This window comes from Pan paniscus, chromosome 14, assembly GCF_029289425.2.
Source record: "Pan paniscus chromosome 14, NHGRI_mPanPan1-v2.0_pri, whole genome shotgun sequence".
In the NCBI taxonomy this organism is placed as follows: Eukaryota; Metazoa; Chordata; class Mammalia; order Primates; family Hominidae; genus Pan; species Pan paniscus.
Genome location: NC_073263.2, coordinates 50,889,576 through 50,907,333, shown reverse-complemented (window position 1 = coordinate 50,907,333; position 17,758 = coordinate 50,889,576). Strand labels below are relative to the sequence as shown.

The 17,758-nt window shown below is 36.7% G+C and overlaps 1 protein-coding gene across 7 annotated transcripts in view; it reads right to left on the bottom strand.

The window, feature by feature from the left end:
- SETDB2 (SET domain bifurcated histone lysine methyltransferase 2) overlaps window positions 1-17,758 on the bottom strand; it is a 50,962-nt gene that overhangs the window by 27,703 nt on the left and 5,501 nt on the right. For 3 of the 7 annotated variants that reach the window (XM_055096772.2, XM_055096773.2, XM_003809818.6), the window contains exons 2-5: window positions 15,326-15,682; window positions 7,000-7,125; window positions 6,069-6,134; window positions 3,180-3,215 (exon numbers count right to left, since the gene is read on the bottom strand). In XM_055096772.2, the coding sequence (XP_054952747.1) occupies window positions 3,180-3,215; window positions 6,069-6,134; window positions 7,000-7,125; window positions 15,326-15,341 (244 nt within the window). In that variant the 5' untranslated portion in view covers window positions 15,342-15,682. The remainder of the gene's footprint in view (window positions 1-3,179; window positions 3,216-6,068; window positions 6,135-6,999; window positions 7,126-15,325; window positions 15,683-17,758) is intronic. The other 4 variants (XM_055096775.2, XM_055096774.2, XM_008962116.6 and 1 more) reach the window with 2 other exon arrangements.

Here is a 17,758-nt window from a genome sequence, read left to right as displayed (position 1 = left end):
TTTTAGTAGAGACAGGATTTTATGTTGGCCAGGCTGATCTCGAACTCCTGACCTCAAGTGATCCACGCACCTGGGCCTCCCAAAGGGCTGGGATTACAGGTATGAGCCACCACGCCTGGCCCAGTATATTTATTTTCTAACAAAAATATTATAACTTACTTTCCCCCTCAAAAGAAGTTTAATAAAAGGATATTGTATTTCAAGGTTGCTCCTTGGCTAACTGAAAAACAAATATCTGTCTTTAATTTTCCAAGTAAAGAAAGGTTTAAAATCTGATAGCTGAGCCAAGCACAAGATTCATCCCTGTAATCCCATCACTTTGGAAGGATAAAGTGGGAGGATTACTTGAGGCCAGGAGTTGAAGGCCCCCCTGAGCAACAGAACAAGGCCCTGTCTCTACGACAGAAAAATAAAATAAAATAAAATTAAAAAGTTAGCCAGGCATGGTGGCGCATGCCTGTAGTTCTAGCTATTTAGGAACTGAGGTGGGAGCACTGCTTAAGCCCAGGAACCGTAGGCTGTAGTGAGCTATACTTGCACCACTGCACTCCAGCCTGAGCGACAGAGGAAGACCCTCTCTCTAAAATAAATGAATAAATAAAAGTCTGATAGTTGAAGAGAGCTATGTAAAAAGAAAATAAAAATTTAGGACCTTCCAAATTTATTATGCCAAAGGGAAAAGTTAAGCCCTGAAAGAGGACTCATGTAACATGATTGTTTTTTCTTTGGTGCATGACCATTGCTTTCTGACTTCTGTGTTGAGATGTTACACATTAACTAGACTCCCTATTTTTTTTTTTTTTTAAAGACACAAGGTCTTGCTCTGTCACCCAGGAGTACGTTGATGTGATCATAAGCTCACTGTGACCTTGAACTCCTAGGCTCAAGCTACCCTTCCACTTCAGCCTCCAGAGTAGCTAGAACTACAGGTGTGCAACTCCACACCTGACTGATTTTTAAAATTCTTTTGTAGAGGTAGAATCTCTACCTCAAGCCTGGCTGGTCTTGAACTCCTGGACTCAAGTGATCCTGCCACCTCAGCCTTTCAAGGTTCTGGGATTATAGGCCTGAGACACCACGCCCAGTCAAGACTCCCTATTCTTTATTCAAACCTAGTCTAAATGATATGGAGAAAGAGACCCTTGTGACTGTTACCTGTTTACAACAGAATGTTGGACAACCCACTTAGAGTGTAATCTACAGTAGCCAATCAAATATCTGTATGTTACCCTTTGTACAAAAATGCTGTAATCCTGTTCAACACCTCTGTTTTGCCTATATAAATAATCCTCATTTCTCCCACACCAGAAGCACTTATCACTATTCTTTGGTGTAGCACTGGTCCTCAGATGGCTACCCTTACGCTCTGCACCTGAATAAACTCTCTTTAAATTAGATTCTGGATGGGGCGCAGTGGCTCACACCTGTAATCCTAGCACTTTGGGAGGCCAAGGCGGGTGGATCACCTGAGGTTAGGAGTTCGAGACCATCCTGGCCAACATAGTGAAACCCTGTCTCCACTAAAAACACAAAAATTAGCCAGGTGTGGTGGCAGGTGCCTATAATCCCAGCTACTCGAGAGGCTGAAGCAGGAGAATCGCTTGAACCCGGGAGGCGGAAGTTGCAGTGAGCAAAGATCGTGCCATTGCACTCCAGCCTGGGGGACAAGAGTGAGACTTCGTCTAAAAAAAAAAAAAAATTAGATTCTGACCCTTTTGATTATTTTTGGTTCACAGCTATAACTGATTAGAAATTAATTTTACAAATAGTAAGAGTTTCTGACTTTTCCTCCAGCTAATTTATTTGCATGAGTTATATAAATCTATATTAACAAATATGAACAAAACAAATGTACATAAGCATAGTTGGAAATAGGATTTACTCAAAAACATGGGGATTTAACATTAGTCATTAGAAAAAAGAGGAAAGGGAAATAATTTCTCTCAAGAAAACACTATCCAGTCCTTCATATGGAGACAGAGCAAATACTGAGTTACACAACATCAAGAAAAATAAACATAATTAGCGGTTTGATGACAGCCTGGGGAGTCTAGGTTGGATCCAGGACAGCTTGTTTTGACCTCAACACAAAGTTCTTTTGTTTCTCTCATTCCCAGCCTTCTTTTTAAAATAAATGCTAGCGTGAAACATTTTTTTTTTTTTAGACAGGGTCTCACTCTCTTGCCTAGGCTGGAAGGTTGGAGTACAGTAGTGTGATCCCAGCTCACTGCAGACTCGATTTCCTGGGCTCGAGCGATCCTCCCACTGCAGCCTCTTGAGTACCTGGGACCACAGGCACACACCACCACAGCCAGCTAATTTTTTTTTTAATTATCTGTAGAGATGAGGTCTCATTGTGTTGCCCAGGTTTGTCTCAAACTCCTGGGCTCAAGGGATCCTCCCACCTTAGCCTCCTAAAGTGCTTGGATTACACGCCTGAGCCACTGTATCCAGCCCACATGAAACTTTATTACCAAAGGTTTTCAATCCTTACATTTGCCAACAATGTCAATTACATAACTCTCCCCAACTGTTTACTTAAAAACACTTCACCACTAGCAAATAAATATACTCTTATCTTGATGCATTCGTTACATTTCAGATGGACAAACTACATAAAAATATGAAATTATAATATTCGGCATTTCTATTGATAAAATTATTTCCTTAAAAGACCCCAAACAAAAATCAACTTACTTTTTATGGAAAAAAAGGTTCTTCAGAAAGAAAAGAAATGTTTAGAATTAGTTGTTACCATTTTTCTTGGTAACAAGTGAGGTTAAAAGCCTCTCTCTTGCAAAACTAAATATAATCCCTTAAGGATTGTCCAGATGAGATATAGTAGCATAAAGATTATTTTGAATTGAAGACATCTGAGAATGAACAAATACAGGAAGAAGTTTTCTCTGGAGTTCCCTTATCTGTCTAAAAATAGATCCTCCCAAAAAGAAACTCAATTGTCATAAATCCCCTCCCAGAAGTTTCATCAACCAGGAATGATTTCATCTAATCAGGGAGAGCAGAGGAAGTCAGTACTATACTCAGACAGACACTGTTACAAATCTTCCACTTATTCTCATAGGACCCAATTATCTTTGAAGTCATGTGTTCTTCCAGAAGTGCCCCTCTGCTCCTCCCTTTCACCTATTAGGGTGGTATAATGTGCTCTCAAATCTCACCACTGCTTTGGGCATTCACTTCTTTCTGTGATGCTCCTGTGAGGCAGGGAAATAAAGAAAGAAAAATAAAATTAAAAAGAGAAATAAGCTTTCCTGTATTAGGATGACTTATCCCAGAGGCAGCAACAGGCACAGCCCAGACCCAGAAAAAGTCTTGTTAATACTATCTAAGAAGACAGGACACAAAGGAATGTGCTCTGGGACCTCCCAGCACTCCCTCAACATAGAGAGGAGAAAAACAAATTTTCCTTTCTCTTATGGTATGAGTGTATAGATTCCTGTTCTTTGTAACTAGTAACTTCAAGTATTCTGTTTTATCTAAGCAGTGGTGGAGTGAAGGTCATGAGCCATCTGAGCAGGCCTGAATTATGGCCACCTGGGCACCACAGTGAAGGTAATGGAATAAGCTGTGCTAGGCACTAGAGAAAAACCTAGATAACAGACATCTGGGCTGCATAGCAAACATGTGTAATGCTGAGTTATGAACCTGTCACAATTTGATTAACTGTCTTTGTTCTGCCTCTGTACCCTTACTTTCATGCCACTACGCTTCATGCCACTGTAAGCTTGTTTCAGGCTAGCACACCCCCTTGTGTATAAAAGTCAAGTGCTGTCTTTGTTCTGGGCCCAGTTTTTGGATGTTAAGTCTGCTGGGTCTGAGTGCACTCAATACAGATCCTCCTGTATTCACCTGAAGGTCTCTCTGGTCCTCCTAATTCCCGCAACACTTGAGCATATAAAATTAAAAGTTGGCCAGGCGCAGTGGCTCACACCTGTAATCCCAGCACTTTGGGAGGCTGAGGCAGGCAGTTTGCCTGAGCTCAGGAGTTCGTGACCAGTCTGGGCAACAAGGTGAAGCCCTGTCTCTACTAAAATACAAAAAAAAAATCACCGGGTGTGGCGGCATGCGCCCGTAGTCCCAGCTACTCGGGAGGCTGGGGCAGGAGAATTGCTTGAACCCGGGATGGGGAGGTTGCACTGAGCCAAGATACCACCACTGTACTCCAGCCTGGGAGAGAGAGCAAGATTTCATCTCAAAAAAAAAGAAAAAAAAATTAACACATTTGTTTATGTCTCTTCTCCTGTTAACCTGTCTTCTATCTTTTGTTACAGCCCTCATCCCCCAGCCACTGAGATAAAATTTTTCCTCCCTTACAATTCCGAGTGTTACTGAAGGATACTGTGAAAGGAAGACTGTTTTCTTCAAGAAACTACTCTTCCAAAGCTATACTGTAGCACTGAAATTGAGGATACTTTGAATACCAAATGGTTTACTTAAAATAGACTGGTGATGCTAGACTATATTTTCAGAGATTTAAAAGCCTTACGGCTCCAAATTATAAAAGACAAAAATTATTGACATTTACTGACAACATCTAACAGCATTAATACAAACTTAGTAAATATTGTACTTCCTTAAAACTTCAGCAAACGTGATAGACTAAGATTTATGGAATGGTGATTGATCCTGTTAAAATAACTTCTCAGTTTTTCTTTTTACAGTCTTAGTACATGTAACATCATAAGAAATACATATTTGGTTTCTGCCCTGGCTCCCTAAAACCCTTCTAATTTCAAGTAACAGGTATGAGAGGAGCACCTTCTGTTATAATATTTGTCTTAATCCTCAGTTCCTGACATAAGAACTTCTGAGACCCTTGAAATCTCCAGTAGTGATACAAGTGTCTTTTGTATGCTAATGAGATGACTGTTGAGAGGTGAGCTATCCCTAGACAGCTTCAGAATGGGGGCTGGTTGTCAGAAAGACCAAGGCACTTCTGACAAAGGCATGGTTAATGAGTTCTCACTTTCATCCCTACCCTTTCCACCCCCATATCCAGGGAAGAGAAAGAGGCAGATTAAGCAAATCACCAATGGGCTGATTACTGAATCATGCCTATGTAATGAGACCTCCACAAAGCCCCTGAACAACAGGGTTCAGAGAGCTTTCAGATTGGTGAATGCATCTACATACTGGGAGGGTGGTACACCCCAAAACTCCACAGGGACAGAAGCTCCTGTTCTCAGGCCCTTCCCAACTTTGCCCTTTGTACCTCTTCATCTGGCTATTCATTTATATCCTTTATAATATCCTTTATAATAAACTGGTAATAGTAAATACTTCTGTGAGTTCTATAAGCCATTATAGCAAATCATGGAATCTGAGGAGGGGGTTGTGGGAACCTCTAATTTGTAGCGAAGTCAGTCAGAAGTACAGGAGGCCCAGGGATTGTGACCAGTGTCTGAAGTAGGAGCAAGTTGGTGGGAATGGGCCCTTAATCTGTGGGATCTGTGCTAACTCTGGGTAGTAGTGTCAGAACTGAATTAAATTTTAGAATACAACATCCATTGGTGTCCACAGAATACTGGAGAATTGCATGGCATGGAAAACCCACATTTGGTGTCAGAAGCTTTGTGAGAAGAGAAACAGTTTTTCTTTAGTACATTATCTTTGATCCTTCTAAGCTGATTTAGAGCTTGGAAGACTGATGGCCTAAAAGCAATCTAGAAATAAAAGATTTACCCACCAACTTATCTATACAAGAATATATCTTTCAAGTATTGTTCTTCACAGAAAGCGGATATATAGTGTTTTAAAGTTAGAATTCTATTTGCCCTCTTTATATAAGAAAGTCTTTTTTTCCCCCAAAGACGACACACATTTGTTAATTCTTTCCCTAGGCTGCTTAGTTGGATGTGCATTTACTATCTCTAGATGGGTAGGACTTTTCATTTAACAGAGGAAACTGTGATTTATGTAACTTAGAAATGTGGATGTTAGATTTTATTTTAAATTATCTTTAATTAGCCCAACATATTAAAGCTATCCTGCTTCATGGCAAGAAAATATCAGAGAATACTCTACAATGGGAATAGAGATGTACATACCCTTTATTGATGTTGAACTGTTAATTATAGTTGCTTCATTCACTAGAATCATTGCTTGGATGTATTCTGTTAAAGACAGAAAAACAGCATCACCATTACCTTTATTCATGGTGCCAGCTACTGTGCTAAACAATTTACATATTTTATCTCATTTAATCTTCACTATTCCTCTGAGAGGTTAATAGGACTATCTGCATTAGAGACAAAAGGAACTGAGGCTCAGAGGTTAAGCTATTTATTCCAGGACATTCAGCTAGGAAGTAGTACAATCGGATTAGAATCTAGATTTATCTGACTCATGAACGATTGACAAGGAACATTAAAATGAAAAACAGTGCCAATTTTTTTTTGATAAACACATAATAATAACGTCATAAGAACATCCAGAAAGTATTAAAAATAATCTGGAGAAAAATTTGCTTCAAAACCATATGTCCTGATGGATTGAAGGAGGATTCCATCTTAAGGTCTTACGCTCTACAACCAACCAGGGTCGACAACAAACAAATAGAAAAAATAAAAACTTGGATTACTGAACTAACTGCCTATGTAGAACACAAATTTTGCTTTCAGAAGACTGGTAGAGTAAGTTCTGTTTAAAGCAGGCAAAATAAAGTTATATGTACTTTTACGCATACATATGAAAAAACTAGTTGTCTCTGAATGTGGAATAATTTTTCCTTGTTATATTTTTCTATAAGTGCCAAATGTTATATAATGAGCAGATGTTACTTTTGCAACATTCCCCTAAAAAAAAAGATAAATGAGGGAAAAAAGTAGCTTGAGATAAAAAGAAATTCAGTAGGTATTATTCAAAAGTAATTACATCCATCTACTTTTACAAACAGCAATATTGGAAATAGAATGATACTGTACTGCCAGAGAGAAATATTTAGTATTAAACATATTCAAAGTTTTTATTGCTTCATACCTTTATTGGTGGCAGACCCATCTTTGATCTTTTGTTTCAGTGACTGCAGCACATTTTGTACTTGTTCAAAAATGAAGTCCACTTTTCCATCATCTTCTAGCTCCATCCAGAAAGTTTTTGCATCGCCTAAAATAAAAATAAGTGACTAGCCTAAGAGCTAATAGAAAAATACTATAATTTATCTAAGAACATGTTATAGAACAATCTACTTGGTTTCTAAACAAGATCAAGACTCATCTGGTCTATCATTTTCCTTGAGGAAAATATTTTAGTAATGCTTCCTTACAAAGAGCTAGAAACAATATGATCTAAGTATCTCACCCATTTCTGTTAATTTTTAAAATATATATTGAAAATTTTAGTGACACTTTCTTGACTAGAAAACAGAAGGAAGACTTCACTGGAGAGTGGTTGTGGGGTATATGTATAGATTATACATGCACTTTAAAAAGTCTTAGGGGTATAATCTCCACCGAGTGTGGTTTCAGAATGAGACAACTCAATGGCTGCTGAAATAACTAAATGTCCAACAATACTGCTTTTTAAAAAAGTCTTCTATATGTTTAATTGCATGAAGCAAATTAATGTTTAAAGTTGTACAGAGAAAGTTACATAAATGAGCCAACATTTCTGATGCCCAGTAAGCTAATACTTCAAAATTTTCCTAAAGAAACAATCCTTTCAAAATTGAAAATATAAGAAAAACAATTATAAGTTGTCAAAAGCTAAATCTCACTTCGCGTTTAAAAGTAACAAAAATACCTAAAATGCTAAGCATAATTCATTTATACAATGTTACAATGTATAAAATTATTTAAAATTAACTAATAGGGCCTATAAGCAAAGGAAAGACATTGTAATAATTGCATTTTAGAAAGGTCACTGGAGTAGGCACAGGGAGGATTAATGAGTAGACAGTCCAGATGGCTTACAAAAAATACATTTTCCCTAACACAAATTAAACCCAGAACCTCCAAGTTTGGCAAAGAAGGGAGAACCTGCATAAGGGGCTTAGGTATCAAAGTCTCAATTCCTGCTGGGAAAGTCACCTTTCCCAAAGGGGACTTCTGGCTAATTAGTGCTGCTGCCAACATAGTGGCCTCTGGAGGGGTGTTGTTTTCCTACTAATACTCTGGCCTGATGCATACTATGTAAGACTAAGCTTACTTTTAATTCCCCATAGCACAGCTCAAACAAGATTTCAAGATTTTAAACAAGAGCAATGTGAGCGGACAAAATGGATGAGAACTGGTGCTTAAAAGGCAGGTAGGGGCATGACATCGAAGGCCCTATGTGCCATGCTAAGCAACTTTTATATGGAAAGCTACCCAAGAGGTATAAGGATCTTATGATGTGATTATGTTTTCCAGAAAGATCACTCAGGTAGCAGTGGGAGGAGTCATGAATGATCTCCACTTTTTTGCCTCAGGCAATCATATGGACAATAATGCTATTCATTAAGGTATGAATAAAGGCAGAGGGACAGGTGGCAAATTTAAGTAGTAAGAGGCTCTCCGAACAAACTGGATGCATAGGCTCTAGAGTAAGATCTGGTTCAGAAATACAAATTGGAGTCATTAATGTACAAACACTCGCTGATGCCATAGAGTAGATGTAATTCCATAGGGAGAACATACAGAATAAGAAGGGTCTTATGTAGAACATCAACAATACAAGGAAAAGGAACTATAGAGACTGAGGTGGAAGAGAAACCCAGGAGAGTAGTATCTCAGAAGCCAAGGAAAGAAGAGTGGTGATTAACCACCTAGGCTTTGGAGTTCAAGTGTAGTTGGGTTTGAATACTAGTTCTGACCCATTTATTAACTGTGTGACCACATCTATAAAATGGAAATAACAAACTGCGCACAGTATCTCAGGCCTGTAATCCCAGCACTTTAGGAGACCGAGACAGGAGAATCACTTGAGGCCAAGTTCAAGACCAGCCTGGGTAACATAGCAAGACCTCCTCTCTACAAAAAAATCAGCCAGGCGAGGTGGTACATGCCTGTAGTCCAAGCTACTCAGGAGGCTGAGGCGAGAGGATTGCTTGAGCCCAGGAGTTCGAGGTTGCAGTGAACAAAAGGAATTCATCTTTCATTGTGGAATTTTAGAGAACAATCAGCTTAATGAGGAAAATATTTTGTGAAGCAGGGCTTTCTCAGGGTGCCTGAAATCATTAGGTTTTTCACTGATAATCAACAAAAACCACTTTTAGGCAAAATTATTTTTCAAAGCACTTCATAGATTATTGTTAAGTTTCCCTTCACAGATATGAGTCAATACCTCTTACTAGGGATTTATCTTTATTAGAGGTGGACATTGAGATGTATTTTGAAGTATTTTCAAGTATTTTGGAAGTATTTAAAAATAGCTTTTGGTAACATTAAAGTATTCTGGAATCACATAAAATTTTGTCCTGGACTGAGGAAAAAAAAGCTGTGATGCTGAAAGACAACAATCAAGACTCAATGAATTTTTGGTTTATCATTTAAAATTGTCTTAGAGGCTAGGTGTGGTGTCACCACACCTCATGGGAGGCTGAGGCAGGCAGATCACTTGAGGCCAGGAGTTTGAGACATGCCTGGCCAACACGGTGAAACCCCATCTCTACCAAAAACACAAAAAAGTTAGCTGGGCGTGGTGGCACACGCCTGTGGTCCCAGCTACTCGGGAGGCTGAGGCATGAGAATTGCTTGAACCTAGGAGGCGGAGGTTACAGTGGGTTGAGATTGCGCCACTGCACTCCAGCCTGGGTAACAGAGCGAGACTCTTTCAAAAAAAAAAAAAAAAGTCTTAGAAATGCCAATACATGCTACTAAATTATTCTGGTAGGAAATACTTAAAATGAGTTATTAAAAAAAAAAAGTCTTAGAAATCCCAATACATGCTACTAAATTATTCTGGTAGGAAATATTTAAAATGAGTCATTTAAAAAGTAAACAGAGTAAATGCTCAATCTTGGAACTGATTAATAAAAAACAGAGCGAGACTCTTTCAAAAAAAAAAAAAAAAAGTCTTAGAAATGCCAATACATGCTACTAAATTATTCTGGTAGGAACTACTTAAAATGAGTTATTTAAAAAGTAAACAGAGTAAATGCTCAATCTTGGAAATGATTTTGAAAAAAAAAAAAGGACACTCGTAATATAATTTAAAAACACAAAGCCAATCAAAGAAAATACTGAATCTGCTTCTACAATAAATGAATGTAACTAAGCAATTCATATTTATTTGTTCTGGGTTTTATATAAATATGTTGTTCCTTATGACTTCCTTATTATCTCATATTGCTAGGTTTAATTCTCATTAAAACGGCACTTGTTCCTCATGTCTTCCTTCTTGATCATTTTTCTTTGTCTTCTTGCTATGGAAGCCCTTAACCACAGTAATAAGAAAAGAGGTAACCAAACTTTCTGATAAATGAAACTAATAGATCCAGTTAACAACTTCTGTACACAAGGAGACTAAATGAGTATCACAAGAAACATCTGGGAGACTTTGGTTTCGACTGTAGACATAGTTACTACAATACAAACAACTTTAGTTTCTTGCTCCTGATCTTCACTTCTTTCTGCATTGTATGCATGCTCAGCATTATAACCTAAAACTAAATATTTCGGTATATTTTACTAGAAGATATTTACAAGGAATACTGGAGCAGGCACTTGAATTGAAGATCAATTCAGCATACTAATATTACTGCTATTTGCCCCCAGAAATGAAGAATACCATCTGATAACTTTATTATCTGTTCAAACTCTCTTTTTTATTTAGTCAGTTATGACTATTCATTGCAAGACTATAACCATGAGGCAAGAAGTGTAGCAGCCTTGTAATGAAGGACGCCAAGTACATGGTATAGTTATACTATGTCTACCAATCTCACTTTAGACAGTCTTTGTAAACAGACAATGCTCATGAATAATACTGATCTGAATTCATTTGCTAGCCAAGTATTTATGAAATACTTACCAAATACATTAATAATGACCTCAGTACACAGAAACATATGTAGTAAGGGGCTTTAGGGTATTGGTCTAGAGGAACTCTAAGGTATCTTTGAACCTGTAATTAGCAAAATGTGGTCTGTGGACCCCTAGGACTCCCCAGATCATTTCAGAGAATACACAAGGACAAACTATTTAAAAAATAATATTAGGACATTTGCTGTTTTTATTATATTGACAACTGATAGTACAAAGGCACTGGTGAGTAAAACTGCTAGTGACTTAGCATGAATCAAGTTAGTGGCATCAAACTATCAGTAAGTGATAGTTCACTTACTATTGTGATCTTCACCACCAATTTCATCTAAGTATACCTTTAATGAAACAACATAAGTTATTACAATCATTTGTACAGCCATTATAGTACAATGGCTGTCTCAAGGAAAAATACTAGTGGGATTGTTCAACTTGTAAACTAAACTATCTAGTTTTTTTTTGTTTTTTTTTTTTAAATGAAAACCATTTTTACTTAAAAGAACCACTGATAAAACTGTAGTTTTCCAGACTTGAGTGTTTGGCATATGAGCAAAGTGAGCCTATCACTTGAAGGACAAAACTAACAATATTTGTTGCTAATGACAAAATTCAAGCTACAGAATGAAAATGAGAATTTTGAAAACCTTGTATCTGCCATGGCAAACCTGAAAGTTTCTGAAGAGTTAACCACTTTTAAAATGAGATCAGTAGCTATATTAACAAATGTGATTTTAAAATTATATGATTAAATGTGTCAACATTTGGAAGATCTGCACGATTCACTGAACCAATATTTTACAAGTGGTCAATACATGATGTAAAATCATACATGGTAAAAGATCTACTCAAAGTGCAAGATAGACCAATGGATTTTAATGTAACATTGTAAAAATACTCAATGATATGTCAGACTCCACACTCCAACTAACCTTTAAGGAATGACTACCTGTTGAGTTTTGGAGTCAACAAAGAAAAATATCCACAATTAGATGAAAGGCTATTGAAATACTCTTCCTTCTTCAGCTTCCTGTCTGTGTGAAGCTTGTCTTTTATTCAGTTCAACCAAAGTAATATAACACAGAAGACTGAATGTAGAAGCAGATATAAGAATCTAATAAGCCAGTTATTAAAGATATTTCTAACAAGGTAAGACAATGTTATCCTTCTCACTAATATTTTTGCTTTAGAAAATAGTTTCTATTTATATTTTCAACATGTTGGATTTATTATTTTCTTAAAAATAAGCCAATTAATATTTTTTGAAACTTCTTAGTTTCAATTTCTATTACAGTAAGTATCAACAGATGTTACCCACATAAACAAAAGCTCTTTGCGGTTTTAAATACTCTAAAGAGTATAAAGTCATCCTGAGACCAAAAAAAAATTGAGAACCACTGGCTTAGATCACAGCCTGGTGAAATCAGTACTATGATCTGTATAACAATCCATACATTACAACTATGTCAAAGGCACCGAAACTATTGTGTATGATACTATAATTATAGATGCATGACATTATGCAGTTGTAAAAACCCACAGAATTTAAAGAGTAAACAATGAACTTTAATGTATGCAAATTTTAAAAATCATTTAGGACGTCAGGGATCTCAGTAAGGAATGCAGACTATGAAGAGAATCTAACTGTATTACAAATGTATAAACAACTTCACCAAGGGCTGGGTGGAAAAGGTATTGACCTAAGTAACTTTGGAAATGAGTGGAGTCTGTAAAAATAAAGGCAAAAGTAACTGCACATACTTACTTACTTACTGTACTCTAGTTGATAAAGTATTTTCCTACCTGGGGATGGGTTAAAATTCTATTTTTATTTATTTATTTTTTTTGAGATAGTCTTGCTTTGTCACCCAGGCTGCAATACAGTGGCACGATCTCAGCTCACTGCAACATCTGCCTCCTGGGTTCAAGCAATTATCATGCCTCAGCCTCTGGAATAGCTGGGATTACATATAGGCGTGTGCCACTTTGTATTACTATTATTATTTTTTTTTAAGTAGAGACAGGATTTTGCCATGTTTACCAGGCTGGTCTAACTCCTGGCCTCGGCCTTTCAAAGTGCTGGGATTATAGGTATAAGCCATGGTGCCCAGTCAAGGGTGAACAATTCTGATACTGCTACATATATATACTGGAATTGAACAATTAAGTAAATGGATGGTGGGTGATGGGAACTAAGTTTTTTACTACTGGAGTGGGAGCATACAGTTAAGGTGAGGAGACTAAAATGATCCACGTGGTAATAGATTAGAGTTGGAAACATCAGCGTAATTTCATGGTTAGCTTAAGGCAGATACAAACAGTTACATATAGAAATATTTATAGCCATGAGTTGTGTATATATAAGTTAGTATATATATATATACATACTTCATTGCTTTGCCAGCTGAAAGGGCCTATAAACAAGGACACTCCAGTAACAACAAATACACCTATCATTCAGACCTTGGTTTCTAATACCATTTTCCAATAAAAATATTGACAGGTTATTCAAGAAATGGCTCACTCTAAGATGGGTAAGAAATATACGAGATCAATCTAGAGCAATCTTCGAGTGCCAAAAGGGAAGTGCTATAAAACAAAGACAAATAAAAAATACCTACACTGATGACGGTATATCAAAGGGACACAAGAGCCAACTGAGCAGGACATGGTGGTTCACACCTGTAATCCCAGCGCTTTGGGAGGCTAAGGCGGGTGGATCACTTGAGGTCAGGAGTTTGAGACCAGCCTGGCCAATATGGTGAAACCCCCATCTCTACTAAAAATACAAAAATTAGCTGGGCGTGGTGGCACACACCTGTAATCCCAGCTACTCAGGAGGCTGAGGCAAGAGAATTGCTTGAACCCAGGAGGCAGAGGTTGCAGTGAGCCAAGATTGTGCTGCTGCACATGAACCTGGGCAACAGAGTGAGACGCCATCTTAAAAAAAAAAAGAAAAAAAAGAGCCAACTGAAAGAGCTCCCAATAGCCAAACCCGGGACAATTTGAAAAACAAAATAAATAAAGTAGTACTGGCTTGTAACTCAAAGTATAAAATAAATAGCCATGAGTCCATGCTGATATAAATGATTAACTGAATAAATAAACAGGGAAGAAGAGATAGAGATAAATCTCCCCTGCAGAAATATTCCAAATATAATTAACGTAGATATTCCACATTTAAGGAGGGGGAGCATAAATCCCCACTCCTTAACTGTGGGCTACCTATAGTGATTTATTTCCAAAGAGTATAGCAGGGAATGGGAGAAAAAGAGTAACTTTACAGTGGAGAAATTTGATACCACCACCTACATTAGCCAGCTCAAGCTCCGTTGATCAAGTTCAATATCAACTCTGAGAAATCATGCTGACAGCATGTACCCTTGATATGATGTGATGAAAATGACATTTTACCTCTGAGATCACACTCCCCAAAACCCATCGCTCCAGTCAAATTATGGAAAAACATCAGACAATAATTCCAACAGAGGGGCATCTTGTAAAATATCTGGATACAAAATCCCAAAAAAATAAAAAACAAGAAAATCTCAGAAACTATCACAGCTAGGAGGAGCCTAAGCAGACACGACAAATAAATGTAATGTGGTGTCCTGGATGGGATCTTGGAATGGAAAAAGACATCAGGTAAAAACTAATGTGAATACACTATGGACTTCAGTTAATAATAATGTGCCAATATTGGTTCATTAATTGTAACAAATGTAGCATCCAAATGTAAAATGTTAATCATAGATAAAGCTGAGTACCAGGTTTACTGGAACTCTGCAATCCTCTCAATTTTTCTGTAACACTAAAAGTATTTTGGCCAGGTGCAGTGGCTCACCTATTTTGGCCAGGTGCAAGTGCTGTAATCCTAGCACTTTGGGAGGCCAAGGCGGACAGATCATGAGGTCAGGAGTTTGAGACCAGCCTGACCAACATGGTGAAACCCCATCTCTACTAAAAATACAAAAAATTAGCTGGGCATGGTGGCACATGCCTGTAATCCCAGCTACTCAGGAGGCTGAGGCAGGAGAATCGCTTGATCCCAGGAGGCAGAGGCTGCAGTGAGCCAAGATTGTGCTACTGCACTACAGCCTGGGCGACAGAGAGAGACTCCATCACAAAATAAAGAAAAAAAAAAGGTTTTCAAAAAAGTCAATTTTTTCATAATTAATGATAAAGACGGTCAAAATTGGTGGCTATACAAGAATAAACCCTTAATTCCCTCTAATTCAGAAAAGTTCCTCGCAATGCAAAACCTTGACAATTCCACATCAGCTTACATTGTCTATATACTTTTATACTTTTAGATATAAAGTGTAACAGTGTGTTCTTCAACCTACCATTTTTTTCTCCCATCTTTTGATGTCGCTTATAAATATAAAATGCTTCAAAATTAGGTTTATCAAATCACTTTGATTGCAGAATATCACTGGAATCCAACTGTGGTCTCTATAAAATTTGCAGTCCTCAGACAAAATACATCATTATACCATTCTAAACCTGGTATCCTTTGATACTTGAATTTTCAAATAGAAATTGTGGCTGAAGAAACTTTCAGAAATGAGTGACAGTCCAACCAAAAGACAAGTCCATGAATCTTCTCACGTGAATATTTGTAGTGGTATCAGATCATTAACATTATCTTTTTAAAAATAAAAACCAACTCCATCTTTTGGTCCACAAAGGGATGAAACATTCTGTAAGGAAAACAATAAAGAATAGTGCATATTTGTAAAGGACTATATATATATATATATATATATATATGTATATATAAAGAAATAAGATATTGTTATAACAGCTTGATCTTCTAAAACAGCATGAACCATTACAAAAAAACATGTTATCTGGAAAAAACATGTAAAGTATCAAAATTAGAAATATTAGAGAAGGCCCACCCAATTCTATCACCCATATTTAATATATTTGTATTTACATTACTATCTCCATTTTATAAGTCTTTTATAAAACTTTTAAAAAGGGGATAATACTAACTACCTCACAGGTTGTTCTGAGGACAAGACTTAATTACATATAATGTGCCTGACATATGAAAGATTCAAGGAACACTACCAATTATTGTTATTCTTTCAGAATGTAGTTTTAAAACAAAAATTTGGATTGTAGTATATTTAATTTTTTATAATCTTTCATTAAAAACATTTCCTGCATTTTCCTCCATCACTAATATTTTTGTATAATACAACTGGCTGTATAACATACTTTGGTCAATAACGCATACATTATAGTACATTAAATATTTTAATAATTAAATTTTAATAAAAATATTAATTAATAATATAAACCTCTATATTCCATATTTAGATTGTTTTCCTTTATAGATTAATTTTTAGTATAATAAATAATGCTAAAATAAATATACTTTATACATATCTCTGGCAATTTCCCTAGGATAACATATCTGGAGGTAGAATAATAGGTCAAAAATAGATCAACAATTTTAATTCTCAAGATGTTAGTCAAGATACTGTAAATTCTTCTGCCACTTCCACACCAAACCATGGAAATGTTAGGAGATTTAAAAAATATATATATAGCCATGCTGAAAACAAAAAGGGAACTCTCTAAGGGCCAAGTCTGTAAGGCCCTTCTGGGGAAAGGAAACAGATGGGAAGCTATAGAGATGATGGCAACCACAATCACAACAGCAAAAACGATGGGCAGGAATCCTCTCAGAGGAGATTAATGCACAACTAAGAGTCCTCAAACATCTGAAGAAGGCTACACTATGAAAGAGACTGAGCTAAAGAAGGAAATCTCATCCATGAAATAACATACAATTCTGAAAAAAAGCCAGTTAGCTATCTTGGATATAAAAACAGTTGTTGAAATAAACTCAATAGATGACTGAATGACAGAACAGACTAACATGAAGAGCCAGTTAGTAAGCTGGAAGACTGAGTTGAGTAATTCACCAAGAACACAGAGCAAGGAAACAAGAGGAGGCAAAAAATTGAGAAAATGGAGAGGAGGCAATAATGACCAAGAATTTCTCAGAACTGGAAAGCACATAAGCAAACTGAATCTACTGAGTACCAACCAGGATAAAATTCTTAACACACATCGCTAGACAAACCGTGACTAACTTCAGAATATCAAAAACACAAAGTCTTAGATGTTTCCAGAAAAATGTAGATTATCTAAAAGGAAGGTGTATTAGACTAGTAATGAGATTTCTCATCAGAAATGTCAGATGCAAAATGTTAAAGCAAAGTCAGTATGAACCCAGAACTCTATATCCAGCCAAGCTATCTTTCCATACTAAAGATGAAAAAAAGACATTTACAGACATTCAAAGAGTCACTCAGAGACTGTGAAAGAAATAAGTATCTGATGATGAAAAATGAACCTATAAGAAAGCACTGAGGTATAAGTAGCAATAGTGAGCAAAGAAATGAGTAAAACACATTAATGTTAAATATAAACTGAATTTAATAACAAATGAAAGAAAAATTCTTAAAGATATCATGAGAGATTATGTTCTTTTCTGGAGGAGAGATGGAAGGGATTGTTTCAAGATGAGAGAAAGCAAAGTAGAAGCACGCTAAATTCTTCTTTACAGGGGCCTTATCAAAACTGACTAAATGTACACTTTGTTAAGAAAACATAAATTTAAGAACTGTGAAATGTAAAGTTAATCAACTTAAAAAAAAACTGAATAAAGAAAACTTGGGGCTAACCTCAATTAAAAATAAAAGTGATCCCAGCGCTTTGGGAGGCTGAGATGGGTGGATCACCTGAGGTCAGGAGTT